This window comes from Vigna unguiculata, chromosome 3 (genome assembly GCF_004118075.2).
Source record: "Vigna unguiculata cultivar IT97K-499-35 chromosome 3, ASM411807v1, whole genome shotgun sequence".
NCBI lineage: Eukaryota > Viridiplantae > Streptophyta > Magnoliopsida > Fabales > Fabaceae > Vigna > Vigna unguiculata.
Genome location: NC_040281.1, coordinates 4,016,076 through 4,031,847, shown reverse-complemented (window position 1 = coordinate 4,031,847; position 15,772 = coordinate 4,016,076). Strand labels below are relative to the sequence as shown.

The 15,772-nt window shown below is 28.5% G+C and overlaps 1 protein-coding gene across 6 annotated transcripts; it reads left to right on the top strand.

Annotated features, from left to right (window-relative positions):
• Nucleotides 1–10,958: 10,958 nt before the first annotated feature.
• On the top strand, nt 10,959–14,130 carry LOC114178521 (membrane-anchored ubiquitin-fold protein 3-like). Of its 6 annotated transcripts, none has more exons than XM_028064480.1 (5): nt 10,961–11,125; nt 11,240–11,436; nt 11,863–12,033; nt 12,132–12,245; nt 13,668–14,130. In XM_028064480.1, exons 2-4 carry the CDS (start codon nt 11,307–11,309, stop codon nt 12,197–12,199), a joined length of 369 nt encoding a protein of 122 aa, XP_027920281.1. In that variant the 5' UTR covers nt 10,961–11,125; nt 11,240–11,306; the 3' UTR covers nt 12,200–12,245; nt 13,668–14,130. The 6 variants fall into 6 exon arrangements, with proteins under 6 accessions (XP_027920282.1, XP_027920281.1, XP_027920280.1 ...); XM_028064483.1 differs by lacking the exon at nt 12,132–12,245 and having other exon boundaries at nt 10,968–11,125; nt 13,668–13,732; nt 13,904–14,130; XM_028064481.1 differs by having other exon boundaries at nt 10,959–11,125; nt 11,216–11,436; nt 12,132–14,088.
• Nucleotides 14,131–15,772: the final 1,642 nt, after the last annotated feature.

The following is a 15,772-nucleotide window of genomic DNA, read 5'->3' as shown; positions in this document are numbered from 1 at the left end:
GAAGGTGAAAATAGACATATTATATATCTGACATATTTGTATGATATAAGTTTATTTTAAATATTTCATGTAACCTTAATAATTTATATAACATGCAGAGTTTTTTTTTTTTTTTCTTTGTTTTTTTTTACTTCGACCTATATCTCTATATCAAGATCTTAGTAAAAGATTGTGGCTAAAACTCCAGCATATTATTAGACATTATGGATTTTAGTAAGAATATTTTAAGTAATTTTACAATAAAGAATTGGTATTTATCTAAGCATCTTGTCATTGATTAAAAAGTATTTCAGACATGAATTTTGAAGTGATTATTACAAAATTCGCATAATTTTATTGTACATATAAATATGTCATTAGATGATGATAATATAAACAATTTATATAATCCTTCATTATGGTTAGTTTTTTATATTTTATTTTTATCTCTTATATTCTCTCCTTGGAATGAGAAAAACTAATAACATGCCAATATTTTTGTATTAAAAATATTTTAATGACTTTCTTAATTTTTATTCGTATTTTAAGATATTTATTTTAAATCCTGAAGTATAACATAAAATTTAATTTTAAATTACTATTTATAATAAATGTAGGTCTAAAATACGATTTTAGGGTCAATTAATTTTTTTGTTGTCAAATACATAGTTGTGTGATTTTAACTTTTTAGGTATTTTAATTACATAATTTTAATTTTAATTATTTTTCTATTAAATATTTTAAATAAATTATTGACGACGAATAACGTGACAACTGACCTGTTTATTTTTGGCATATATGTCACTTATTTACACTTTTAATTTATGAAAAAAGGGATTAAAGATATATGCTATATATGTTAGTAGATATTACGTCAATTCTCATGTCATTGTCTAATGTGATATTAGTAAAATATGGCAAACATTGAATAGAATATTAATATGATCCAAAATCACATATTACTTACATAACTCAATTTGTTTGATTAGAACTTGTTACATTAAAATCACATAATTCTAATATCTATTATAGTCACCCAAACTTTATTTAATACCTAGAAAGGGACAGAGAGTAGAGAAATAAAATAAAAATTTAATATTTTTCTTTTGCTTTTATAATTTTCTACAAATGAATTGTATTTAATATCTGCATGATAAAAATAAACGCAGGTTTGATTTTATTATAGTGTACTAATATTAAAAAAACTTTTTCATCCTATTTTCACCAGAGATGATATATTATATGGTGATTATCTTCTATTAAACATTATTTTAAAATTATGTATAAAATATATATTTTATCAATTGACAGTTGTTCATATTATCAATGTATTACAATTATATTCTTATAGGTTTTCATGGAACACATCCTATAAAATATTTCACAATAAATAATACAATTGTCTTCAAAATGTTAACACAATCAATAAGTAAATTAATTTGGCAAATTTACTTTATTTATGAAATTGTTTGAAAAACTGTACACTGATATCTTTTTACAAATTATATTTTACAAAACATTGTACAATCTTCTCTTATCAAAGAGGTTAAACGTAAAGAAGTATTAAAAAATTTCTTCAATTTTAGAGAACTCTAGAAGATGGTAATTACTCTTTTATAAAATGCATGGAAGGAATGGTTGTGTTAGTGATATTATTATCAGCCAAATTTAATTAATACATATTTGAATTACTATAAATCGAAGATTAACCTGTGATATATTAAAAAATACATAAATCATTTTTTTACCTATTTATCTAACTTAATATTTTAGGCTTTAATTTATTTTTTTTTAAATTTACTTACTTTGCTTTTATCGCATGCATCACCAGCAAAAAGATAGAAACAATAAATACTCAAATAAAAAGAAAGATTAAAGGTGAAAATAGCAACTTTTGTTATTCTTCTCTCCATTCAGATTTTTTATTTTTTTTATGTCCTTCTATTTTTAAAATATATTTAAATAGGTATTTTAAAAATCTTTTTAATATATTTCAAAACATCAAAAAATCAATGTATATTATTAAAGAAATAGTAGAGGAATAGCCCATAAAAATTCACCAAAAAAAAAATCAAAATTTCTATTTTGTTATACATTACTCCATTTTTAGGGCTCTATTGTATAGCATAAAACAAAGTGACATGAAATTGTTACAGAAATATGATTTTTGGTTTTCTTTTGAAGTTTTAAGGATGGTCCCTTAGTGGATGTAGTGAAGACATGTGTGTTGGAAGTAACATTCCTTGTTAAACTTGTCTTCCACCAACATAGTGTCGGCAAATGCAAAGCATTTAACGTTAAATCAGAAGATGAATTTGGTTTGACTGGGAAAAGTGTACGCATATCTATATTTGTTGTATATACAACATGCTATTATATGTATAGAAGTAGTCATCTTCAATTTGAAAACCTATCTTTTCCTCCTTCAAAAAGCAACCCTAAAAACCAAATCAAGAACCCTGAAAACAACACATATTCATTAATTATTCAACATTTGAACACCAGAAATCATTCAACAAATGGAGTTGGTTCAGATGGCATTAATGGATCAAAAGCTGCTTTCAGTTTTCGTTGTGTTGTGCAACTATCATTGCGACATGTCATGGCTACTTAACAAATATCCAACCCCCACAACCAAAATCTTATGTTCTAGACAACCATTTTCAAAACAATCTCTTTCAACACTAATCAAGTAATTATAATATAAATGAAATCATTCTGCTTTTTCTTTTCTATTATTTATATTTCTTATGTATGATTCAACTCTAGTTTTTCTTATTATCTAAACTTTTACATGTAGCATATAGAAAAGCTTTCTACCAGAACTCTTCTTTTTAGACATAACAAATTTCTCTTTTTTATTGGAGTAATATATAGAGATGAGTATGATATCATAACTGCGAATTTATTATGATTAAGAAAGTATTTAAAAATAGTTCAATTGCTATATTCATGTAATATATATATATATATATATATATATATATATATATATATATATATATATTATAAATACAGTTTAAATTTAATTTAATCTTATAAAATTGATTGAGTTATAAGATAAAATTTATACTCATTTTTATAAATTATAAATTGGTATTTTTGAAGTATGACTTCCAACCATATGATTAGAAAATATTTAGTTAGAAGAAAGCAAATTCTTTCTTTTTGAACTTCTCTTTTGTATTTTTCTGTATGGGAACAATATTGTTCCTTTTTATATATTTGTTTTTACTCATAAAAAGAAATACAGACAAATTAACTATTTATTTGATTTCTGTGGTAGATTTCTAAATAAAGCTTTGTTTGGAATTTTCGCACACTGAGCATACAATAATATATAATTGTCTAGTTGAAAAGGGAAAGAAAAATGATAATCTTAAAATGGAGCAGTCACTCACAGCAAATACTCAATAGTGATAAAGAGGGGTAAGGTTATTATTTGTTGGGTTTTTTTAGAGATGAGGTTCACTGGGGAATTTAACCCCGAGTATCCCTTACTGTACTGCCGTTTATCTTAACGGGACAGGATTACCTGAAACTCTTACTAAAAAGACTTTCGATACAAGAATATGTTCTCGTCTGAGCCAGTTTTAAACTATCGACTCTGATATTACTTGTTGGGTTTTTTCGAAGGAGGAGGTTCATTGGGAAGACACAGCACCAATGAGACCTGAGTCCAATCACATAAGGCATTGACAACACTCTTAACCCAAAATCTTAAAATAATATGTTTATGAGTCTTCATCCTTATATGATTCTTTAATTTCTCACATTTTGTCAATGTAAAACTTAAACTTACATTTGAATTCTTAATCTTCTCTAAAGTGTAATTGCATATTTGTTCAAGGAATGACACTTTGAGAATACAAGGTGTGTAGATTAGTTTGAATCTGTCCAATTAGATATGGACACTGATAAGTTCAACAGGGTCATGCAATTTTTAAATGCCTTTAGAAAAAAAGATATACTTTGGCCCATTATAAAATTTGGGTAAGTGATGATTGCTGAATGCTCCCTGGCCATAGATTTTTTGCCCTTAATGACTGTCATTACAAAATCAGTAGAAATGAAATTTCATCGATTTCATGATAGAAATATGAGAAAGTTATAGTAGATGATTGCTATTGAAAATGGACAAACCATGTTCTTACTTTTCACAATAACTGGAAAAAAAAGTATTAATATAAAACTCATAAACTTTAGCAAACTGTCTTGTAATGATCAATCTAGTTCCCCAAAATAATCATTAAATATTTTCTTTTGAAACAAGGTAGCATCAAGAAAGTCGATGTATCCATGCAGACATAGCTTTTTGTAAACATCAACTTCAACACCAAAAACATAAACACTGATACATAGTATTTTTGTTTGTGTGTAGCATTCAATCATTTATATATATGATCCTTCTCTCCTTTTCTTTCTCGACTTATGATGTTGTGGTACATGTATTATCTGACAATCAAACTTTATATGATGTTCTTGCTACTACAGACATCAAAGGCCAAGAACATAACTAAAAGGGACTCTTGCAAAGGGAAAAAGGAAAAAAGAAGCCATGTTTCCATCACTATATTAACGTTGTAAAATTAGAAACAGATACTTCAATGGCTTGTACAAAAGCTCTGAGAGCTAATTTTTAACACCAGTTTTCATCACTTAGAACTTTTGCATGAAAACATATATATAATGTCAGATCCTGATTTGACAGTAGATGTGCCTGCAACTGACCCTATGTTAGGTCCATCAATGTACCACATGTGATTGCACCAGAATGAAGTCTTCATCAACATTGTAGATAACAATATGAGTAAAAGCCAAAAAAAACTCTGCATATGATGGCATTTGGCTTTGTACTTAATTCGAGATTTTCATTTGCATGTGTGGTTCTTATGGCATTTCCTTTATTTACATCTCTTTCGTGAGTTTTATAAACAGGACTGTGACAACTAAATGATTTCCTACAATATACTTAGTTACGTGTCTATAGAATACACAGCATGGCTAGTATGTGGCCTGCATCAAAAGGTAAGGACCCATTACTACTGACTCAGATGCGTATGTGGCACTGAGTTATCCATACCATATTTGCATATATAATGACAACAGTTCTTAAGATAATTGCAATATGATGCACTAATGTACACTAAATTCACAGCTCTAACAGTTAGCACATATATATTTCAAACTAATCACCGAGAAAAATTCCTTAGGTGATAACTATCGAGTAGATAACCAGTGCCGAACCTTTTAAGATTTCTTTCGGTAGAAGTAGTTGTTAGATCGAACATTTATTATTGTATCAACTATAATTGTATCTAAGATATGATTATTTCTATCGTAATAGTTTAAGTGTCACGATTTGACTCTGACTCATTTCGATAAACATCCATCAATCTAGGCATTAACATCTTTAATTAATTTTCACCAAACTCTTATAAGCATATGTCAGGAATAATAATTTCAGTCTTGTATGTGAGACATATTTTAATTACATTTTATCAAAACTCTTGTTCTTTTCTACTTTACATATTTTTTGCTTACCTGAATATCTCAGACATATATTACTCAGATGTAAAAAGAAAAAAATTACATCATGTTAGTTAAGAAAAATACGAAATACTATTTATTTTATTGATCTCATTTTGAATATATTTTTCCTAAACTGTCTTTTTCATGAGAACTTGATATAAAAAATAAATAAAATAAAATATTAACTAAATGAAAGATATTCGCTAAATGATAACATTAAATATGTTAAAATGAATTAACATTATTAATATTTTATATTAGTTGACTCATCCGTAAAAGTAATGCAAGGAATTATTAGCAATATTGCTAACCAGGTCTTGTACTGGGCTGTTTGTTTCTTCCTGCACTTCCACAATTTCATCCTCATCTTCTTACACGAGAAAATTTCAATCTTACCTTTTAATTTGGGGTTTTTCATTTTGAGTTTCGAAATGCATAATCTAAAAGCTTTCTGAATATATAATTTGGAATACAAAATTTATATTTTAAAATATATAATTTAAAATACAAAATTTTTTATTTTAAATTATATATTTTAAAGTATAAAATGAAAAGTATATTTTAGAATAAATATATTTCAGAATACATATTTTATATTCTGAAATACATAATCTTAAATAAGGATTTTATATTTAGAATGAACAGTTCAAAATATATTTTAGATTTTAGATTTGACGAAGGAAAAAAGAAAAGAATAAATCAATCATTTAACAAGTTTATAGAAATGCTGAATGAAAGGTATGGGCTGCTCAGGATTCCTTGTATTCGTAAACCCAATTCAGGTGAAGAAAAGCTTACTATTGGGCCAGAATAAACCCAAATCCACATTTATCACTAGAATTCATAAAAAGAAACACGCCTAGTATGTCTAGATTTGAACGGAGTTTTAAACCTTGTACATTTGAACGGGTTAGGATATTAAGCAATTCAACTATTAATAGTTTTATAAATTTATTATCTAAACTTTCTTTATATTTTTCATTATCATATTTAAAAAAAAAAACTTAACAAAGTTTTGAGTTTCTCATAAATTTAAAAACATTTAATTGAGTATTTATGAAAGAATATAAAAAACAACTTATAAAGCAGTAATGATTTTAAAATAATTCTACTATGATATTTTAATATTAAAAGGTTCAAATTATAAAATAGACTTCTAATAATTTGAGTTGAATATTATAAAACCATTATCTCTTTAAAAACTAAAATGTGCATGTAGCTCAAGAGAGTTATTGATGAATCTTTGTTGCTCTACGATCTAGATATACGTATTTAATTGGGGCTTGATGTCAAATTAGGTCTGCCTTTGTGAATTGAGCTCTAGAGAATCCCTTTGAGAGTAAAGACTATTTAATCAAGATAAGGGAAATTTATTTTAATTTCTTGAAATACGAATTGTGTTTTGACTGCTCGGTATTATGTAAATTGATTTTGATTGTTAAATCACTTTGGTGTAATTGGCTTGGTGTATGTAATATGTTTAAATATGAATTCTTGGATAGGTGTAGAACTTGGTGGTGGGATGCACAATATTGATTAATCTGTGAAATTGGTATATCAATTTGATATTGAGTTGAATGGATTAAATTTGGTATGTTGGTGTGTTGAATGAAGCATGAGATGAATTATATGAGTGTTTAACACTGTTTGAAATGCATATCTATGTGTCTGCATTATGTCAAGTCATTGGGTGAGTCATTTTCTCGTTGAGTAATGGTCAAAATCGAGTTTGACAAAGAGTTAGGGGAGATTTGCTAGTCAGGCGAGCATACTCTCGCTAAGCGACAACCAAATTTGAGATTGGCATAGTCATGACATAAGGCCTCGTTGGGCGAGTCTACTATCGTTGGACGAATATCTTTGTATTTTGGTTCTAGTGCTCCACTCATTGAGCGAGGGTTCTTTCAAAGGAACTCATTAAGCGAGTGTCAATTTTTCTAGGGTAATTTTGGTCATCTTGAAATATAAGAATCTTATAGAAAAGTTGGTTTATGAAATAGAGAGTGAATTTGTGAGCATGAAAGAGATACGATGGAATAGAGATTGTGCAATGTTTGAATGGTATGTATTGGGGTCTTGGCTTTTAAGGAAGAAGTTTAATTCCTCACTAGTTTAGTGTTATACAGTAACTAGGGATATGCGTTAGTTAGAAGTTATCCTTTACTCTACAAGACTACAAATTCACATAGAATGTCATAGTTTAGGTGGTGAAAAGTTGAAAGAGGCTCCATAGTGGGAACTAATGTGAGATTCCTTTTTAGGCGAAGCCATAAGTTAACTTACCCTAATCATGAGAGGTTGAGTCCATGCAGTTTGATATGGCTAATGCACAAATTCAGATATTGAGTTTATATTTAGTATATCTTATATGAAGATTGATTGAGTTATGATTATATAATGCATGGTTTTATAAAGTGATTAGTATTGTAGTATGTTGTAGTTTTAAAATTTATAATATGTTTAATTTTAAATTAGCTTATCGTTTTTCTTGTTTGTGTCTTTCTTTTTTTAGTGATCACTATGATGGTGTAAGTAGAGGAGTTTACATGTGGTGATGAAGTTAGATTGTAGAAGTATGGTTGGTAGTTGAGTCTTTTGGCTAAATAGGATAATGCATGGAAACTTTTATATTGTGTGGTTAGTTCCATTATTAATAGTACTTTATATCATAACCACACCTTTTGGTAAACATTTTGATGGATTGTAATTTATACATTATGAAGGTGTTTTGTCTATTGTATTCATATGGTCAAGTATGCTAAATAATGTGGATTGTAGGAAATCTATTAATGGATTAACTCTATTTTTAAGATTATTATATTTATGGCATCAAAGACTATCTGGTGAGGCAGAACACTAGAACAGAAAAGAAAGGGGAACCCATTATAAAATTATAAAATTATAGAACTATAGATCTATAGTATAAAGCTATAGAACTATAAATCTATAGTTCTATAGAATTATAGAGTTAAAGAATTATAAAGTTAGAGAGTTACAAAGTTACATAGTTACAAAATTAGAGAATTATAGAATTATTTATTAGATTATCAAACTATAAGATCATATAAGATTATAAAATTATAAATTTATAAAATTACATAGGCGAAAATTAAGCAATATTATAAGAGAAGATAAATGTCACATCAGTATCACTTAACATTCACATGATTTAGTTAACATAAAATTTTACACATAAGGATTCAATTGAAAAATTTTATATTTTTTAAGTTTTAACAGACCTTAAGTCAAGTGAAATTTTCAAACAAAAATTTATGATGGATTCAAAATTTAGTTAAGCCCTTTTAAAAAGAATTATTGTTCTTATTTTTCAAAGTGAATTTATGTTTTTTTTTATTATGATGTCCACATGAAAAATATAGCATAAAAGTGTTGAAATTCAAGCAAGACATATATGTGTGTGAATATGTGCCATGTTGTATGTGACAAATGCCTCACACGTAGTTCATTAAATTATTAGACCATGTCTGGTATATATGTGATGGTTAAAATTATTGTTCTGTTGTCTCAATAGTCGACTAGAATACTAATCTAGTCGATTAGATGTGTTCTGGAACATGAATTTGAGTTTTGTTATAACCTAGTCGACTAGCCAAACAATCTAGTCATCTAGGTACTTCCAAATAACAGCTGATCCATATAACCAGATCACTGCACCCATTGAAAGAAGACATTTTTCAAACAAAAGAAAGAAGAAAGTGGGTTGAATATTTTCTTGGAGCAGTCTTTGAAGATCTTTTTGAAGTTCATCAAGATATATCAAGATTGGTCTCTACTACATGGATCTTGGCTTGGCAAGTTGAAGGAAACTCAAAATTGGACAAAAGTGTATTCAATTTGATTTCTAAGCTGCATTTTTGTATTCTGTTATAGTTTGAAATTTACTGTATAACTGATTGTGTTTGAAGCAAGTGTGTGGTATATAGCCTTGCTTGTATGATTTTCTTGTCTTAGAGTTAAGATTTGCTAAGTGTCTTTATAAATCTTGTAAATCTTTGAGATATAGTGAAAGAATTTCTCTAATTGTGGTTTGCTAGAAGAATTTGGATGTAGATTCTAACGAATCGAACCAGTATAAATTTCTTGTGTTGGCTTTATCTCTTCTCTTTATTTTTTACATGGTGTAAATAATCAAAACTTTAAGCATCGAATCACATTGTTTCAATTGTTTTAACAAGCCAAGGTTTTTCAAAACAATTTTGAAATTGCTAAAATTGGGTAAAGATTGTCGAAGCCAATTCATCCCCTTATTGGTTGTGAAATATTGGTGCATCAAAACTAACAATTTTGACAAATGTAGTTGATATATAAAAATATACAAGATGTCCTTAACATTGTGTTTGAATGTGTGGATATATTATTATTTGGAATTAATGACAATGTCCAGAATACTATGTTTGAATGTGTGGATGTACTATTATTAGAAATTAATGACAATGATTAGGGGTGGCAAAACGGGCCAGCCCAACCCGTTTTGGCCTGGCCCGTCTATGACCCATAAAAAACGGGTTGAGTCGGGCTGACCCGTCAAATAGAAACGGGCCAACAATCACAACTCGTCTCATATAGGACGGGCTAACGGGCTGGGCCGAGCTAGTCCGTCCACTTTTTTTTCTTTTTCTTTTTAATTTTTTTAAAACTTTTTTAATTTGTTTTTAATTTTTTAATTTTTAAAATTTGTTTATATTTACATATAAATTATTATTATTATTAAAGATATATTTAATCAAATAAAATATTTTTAAAATTTTTAATTGATTAGGTGAGGTTTTTAATTACATAAATTAAAATGATTATTAAATTTACATATTAAATTATTCAATTATAACCGATAATTGAAACTTAATTTGTAGGTGTTAATGATTTAAATTATAATACTATTATATATTTACATATTTAAAAAATATAATATAAAAAAATAATCTTTTTAATTACTTTTATTTTATTTTAAATTTTTTTAAATGGCCAACGGACCAGGACGAGTTGACCCGTACTTTAACTCGTCAAGTTGACGGGCTGGATAGAATGGACCAAAACGGACTGACGGATTGAAATTTTCAACCCAACTTGTCCATTTTAACACGGGCTGGCGAACTGGCCCGTTGGACTCAACCCGTTTTGCTATTCCTAACAATGACATGTCATGTAACATTACAAATATCACCTAACACGATGATAACCTAACATGTAATGGCAAAAAAATATATAAAAAATTGAAAATATTACACAAATGACTCATAACATGTTTTACTAAGATGAATCTATTAATAAGATCTAATTAGATATTTTTCAACACCGGAGGATTAATTTCACAAAAATAAGAATATAAATTTTTTAAAATTTCCAAATAAATTAGAAGACAATAGTAAAATACGTGAAAAAAATTTGATGTTAAAGTTAGAAAAAGAAACTTTGAACAGTAAGATGCAGGAGTACGGATTCATTTAACCTCTTCCCCATAATTGTTTTTCTAATTTAATGGTTGAGTTGTTGTTTAGTGAGTTCAGCGTTCACCAACAGAAGCACAGAAGCAAAAGATTACTGCACGGATAAAGTCAAAAGTCGGAATGGTTTTTCCTCTGATCAATCTGTGAAGGTAGTGTTCAATTTCTCTTTCATCGCTATAGATAATTCAATTGCAGATCTCGAAAGATTCGATTTTGTGTGTGATAACGGAATCAGATAGAATCAATCTTCATTGAAATTTTAGGAATCGAGGAAGGAAGGGTGAGGGTTAGGGTAAGGGTAAGGGCTGAGCATAGAAAAAGTCAATTCAAATGCCGGAAGAGGATTTGGTTGACATCAAGTTTAGGTTGTACGATGGCTCCGATATCGGACCCTTCAGGTACTCATCCGCCGCTACTGTCGATATGCTTAAGCAGAGGATTGTCTCGGATTGGCCCAAAGGTCTCTGTCTTTCTCTCTCTTCACTTGCTTCCACTGTAATCTTAAGATCATTCCAGATTCTTATTTTATTTACCAGTTTGCTTGATATAATTGAGTATCATTGACAAAGTTACTATTCTTTTGTAAAGTACTCATTATAGAAGCATTACAGTAGGAAGTTACAAGGAAAATGTGGGCTCTTTCTGTTCAATTCAAATTGAAGTTTGGTGACATTTCTTAACTAAAAAGCGGTGTTTAAACATTATAAGTGTAATTTAGATAGGGGCTTTTACAAATGTTAGCCCTGTGAATTTTGTTTTGTTATTTATAAAATTTCAGTCAACTTGTTATAGTGATTATTCACGGATTTGGGTCCCTTTTTTTACAACTTATGACAGATTCTCTCTTGTTCTTTCATTTTATCTGTTGTACTTCCCTCTTGTGTAGGTAAAACGATCGTGCCAAAGTCAGCTAATGAAGTGAAATTGATTAATTCTGGTCAAATCTTGGAAAACAACAAGACTGTTGGTCAATGTAAAGTACTATTTGGTGAGATTGCAGGAAATATTATAATAATGCATGTTGTTGTACAGCCATCTCTAGCAAAAACTAAAGCTGGTAAGTTCCGTGAACTTCTTATTTTAGGGAAGAAATATAATTTTTAGTTAGATTTTCTTAAGCTGTTTCAATATGTTACTTGGTATGAAAATTAATAGAGCACGTATCAGAACCAATTTCCACGAGTTTGCAGCTGGATCTGCATGATGATGACATGGCTTACTAATACTCTTATGCTCAGTGGAACTGTGGGACACTAATAGATTAATAAGGTTAGCCAGCACTCTGTGGAGGTTTCATTGTAGGTTTGATTGTCAATCCATGTGTCTTATCATTACTCCATTGCTTCGTATTGGGAAGCTAACCCTTAAGCAGGACTTGTTTTGAATAATAACACCTCATACCCCCTAAGACATGTACAACACATGTTTAGTATTGTTCTGTTGCGGGGTGCATCAATTGTCTCGGAGACTGGTGAGTTAAGTTACAATCGAATTGTAACATTTGGGTTGCTATGCTCTTAAGTAGAAAGAGTTGTATCTTGATTATTGACTATTACTTTTGATCTAGTGATAAGTGTTCAATCCAATAATTGGTATAATATATAGGTTGATTCCTAGTGGCACAATTATTTAGGGAAAAATTGTTTCGAGTTGCACAATTATAATATGACATAAGCAAGTAGGTTGACTCACAATCTAACCGTTTAATTTCTAATAGGACAATTGTTGAAGGAGAGATCGTTTCAAGTTGTATCAATTATCCAATGCCAAAAGTGGGTCAAGTCACCGTACAATTAGCTATATAGCGGCCAAGTCATAACATGTTCTGCCATTACGTGTTCAATTTAAATAATTTTTTCTTCTTTTTAGCTTGAACATCGAAGTGAATATTTCCATCGAGCAAGATAATGTTTTCTAATGAAAATTAATTATTTTTAACATTTAGAAAAGTCAGCTTAAACATAATGTAAAATATTAAAAATAGTTTCTTAGTACTGTTTTCCCTTGGTCGTTATCATTACAAGATGGCAAGTTTAATAAATTGTTTTAAAAAAGATGAATATTATTTTCTTGATGATACAGTTCTTTGCTTTTGGGTAAAGACGTGGTGCTTACCGTGTAAAATAGTGAACAATTTTACTTTATTGTGAAGCTTATTATTAGAAAAAGGTGAACGTACAAATCTTGATTACTATAGATTTTGTCATTTTACTTGTGTGTGGTTGGTGTCGGTGGTCTTGTATTTCAGAGATTCTTTAGATTGCAAGACACTTGGGATTCAAACATAAGGATCCCTCTTTCTTCACCTCCACAATTTTCTTGTATTATCTCTCATTCATTCGGAAATATAGGTTTTTTGGAATACAATTTCTGCACTCAGTAATAGGCTTTTGGAATGTATGTTTTACACTCCATAAAGTATATTCCAGAATTAGAGGGAAGTGTCACAAAACCGTGGAGGAAGAAATATCCGAAACACAAAGTGGAGGGTATTATGATACAGTAATAGTAATGATTGTTTAAGGAGATACCTAGGTTAGACAGCAGGTGAAGAGTCTACCCACAGACATTGAAGCATATTTCCAGCTTTGAAGACTAAGTTTTTTTTGCACCAGTTATTCTGTACCTTTTATCTGAAAGTTGAATAAACAATACAGTTTGATATTTCCATTTCTGCTCCTATTTTAACAGAAAAGAAGGTGGATGATTCACCCAAGAAGCCTGTCTGTTCTTGTTCTATATTATGAAGACAGTTTGTAAGTTGGAGATCAAGAGTTTCCTATCCTTGAAAGTGTTATTTTAATATAGATTCCCAAACATGATTTTCTTAAAATTGAAAATACTTGTTTATATAAGAAACTTTTTATAATTTAAAGGAATCCATGTTTCTGGAATACATATTAAAATAATACTTTTGTTAATATAAGGTACTTTGGTGAAAGCTGTCATTGTATATACCCTTATCGATCATCAATGGCTTGAATCGTAGAAATCATCTCTGCCGGAACAAACTCCTTTTTCAGCTTCCTTTGTGTAAATTACACATATATATATATATTAAGGTTGCGTTTGGAATGTGTATTTTAGAATTGTAAAGAAATTTAGATTTTAAGAGAGTCTCAATTGCTTCAAGTGAAATTTCTGTATTTTTAAATTTTCTTGCTTATATGAACAAATTATTTTGTTTTCCATAATAAAGTTGTGTTTGGACAAGTCATTTAAATGTCTTCATTTCTCGAGAAAATATATTTGAATAAAAAATATATTTCTCTTTTATAAAATATTTAACTCATGATAAAATAATTAAGTTTCCTTTTTTAACACATTATATTATTCGAATGAGGGTTTTTTTTTTTCATGATCTTTTTTTGTCTGATATTTATTTCTCTAATTGTATTTTCTATTCACAACATAGGGTTTATGTCTTTCATGTTAAAATTACCTAGATGTAGAGGTAGAAGTCCAAGTCCTACAAAACCAAAACTTCCAAGTATTCGAGGAAACAAAGTATATCATATAATCATATAGACTTTTAACTAAGCTTCTAACAATCCCAAAATTGTATAAAACTGCTACAAAGTACATCATATAATCAAATAGACTTTTGACTTGACGCCCATTTCCTATTTCTCTTGTGAATTTCTTCTTCTGTGTGCGACTGTTGTGCAGCATATTTCACTACATCCACAAAAGAAACTAAATAGTTCCAAAATAAATTATGAATATTTTTTAACTGTCCTAATCATGTCTTAAGTTTGGTTAGATATAGATATTTGTGCATGCTACAAGTTTCTCAATTGCCAATCTTGTTAAAATAACCTGAGTTTAGTACAAGGTCAATTATATCCAACATTTTGAAGAAAGAGCTAGTTTCAAATGACACCTCAGTCCTGGAAGAATTTCAAGAATTTTATAAGGTCTCTGTTTAATCTCTCTCACTCAAGCATTATCCTTACTAGTTTGTTGCACAATTATGACGAAATTTCTAACTTAAACACTGTTTTGTCGATATACAAAGCATGCCTTATGTGGCAAAATCAGGTATAGAAAATGACTTTCATGACAGTCTTTTTTATGTTCAAGTAAACTTTTTTTCGGAAGTTTTATGTGTATTAGAAATAAGGTTAATTTAAAGTATATAAGTAAGTTCAAATTTTATCTTATAAATTTATTTTGTAAAATTGAATTAGACTCTATTTTTTAACACTTTTTATGACAAGTCCATGGCGTAAAAAAATATGTAAGAAACTTAGTTTCAATAAAATCTTTTACTAATAATAATTAATGGTACATTACAAATTTTCTTGAAAATTTTTAATGATCAGCAAAAGATTTATTCTATTATTAACAAGGTATATAACAGTACAAAACAACCTAAACCTAATGAATACTTCTATTTCTTTATATCTTATTCTACTTTTAGTAAAAACGTGATGTAAAGGGTTACATTAGTTTTAAATTGTTTAATATATTAGATCTTCATAAATATATTTTCCTAATTAAATAGATACGACTTCAATAAATTAATGACCCATCAATATTTTTTTTTCAAAAGAATAAATTAAGTTACATGATTTGATTTTATCCTGTGGTTCGGTAAAAAAATATTTTCTAAAGTATGACCCGAACAGAAACTAAAAATCACATATATGATTAAATATATATATATATATATATATATAAAGCTTTCCTTCGTTTTTAAATCAAATATGTATGTATTGGAAAAATATATTATTTATCAGTAAGTGGCTTTCATCATTTGGTTATAGATGAACTTATTATAATTTAAAGAAGTT

Coding starts and splice junctions, on each gene's coding strand:
- LOC114178521 (XM_028064480.1), top strand. CDS start 11,307: ATGCCGGAAGAGGATTTGGTTGACATCAAGTTTAGGTTGTACGATGGC. Junction 11,437..11,862: donor TGTCTCGGATTGGCCCAAAG/GTCTCTGTCTTT, acceptor CCTCTTGTGTAG/GTAAAACGATCGTGCCAAAG. Junction 12,034..12,131: donor TCTAGCAAAAACTAAAGCTG/GTAAGTTCCGTG, acceptor GAAAATTAATAG/AGCACGTATCAGAACCAATT.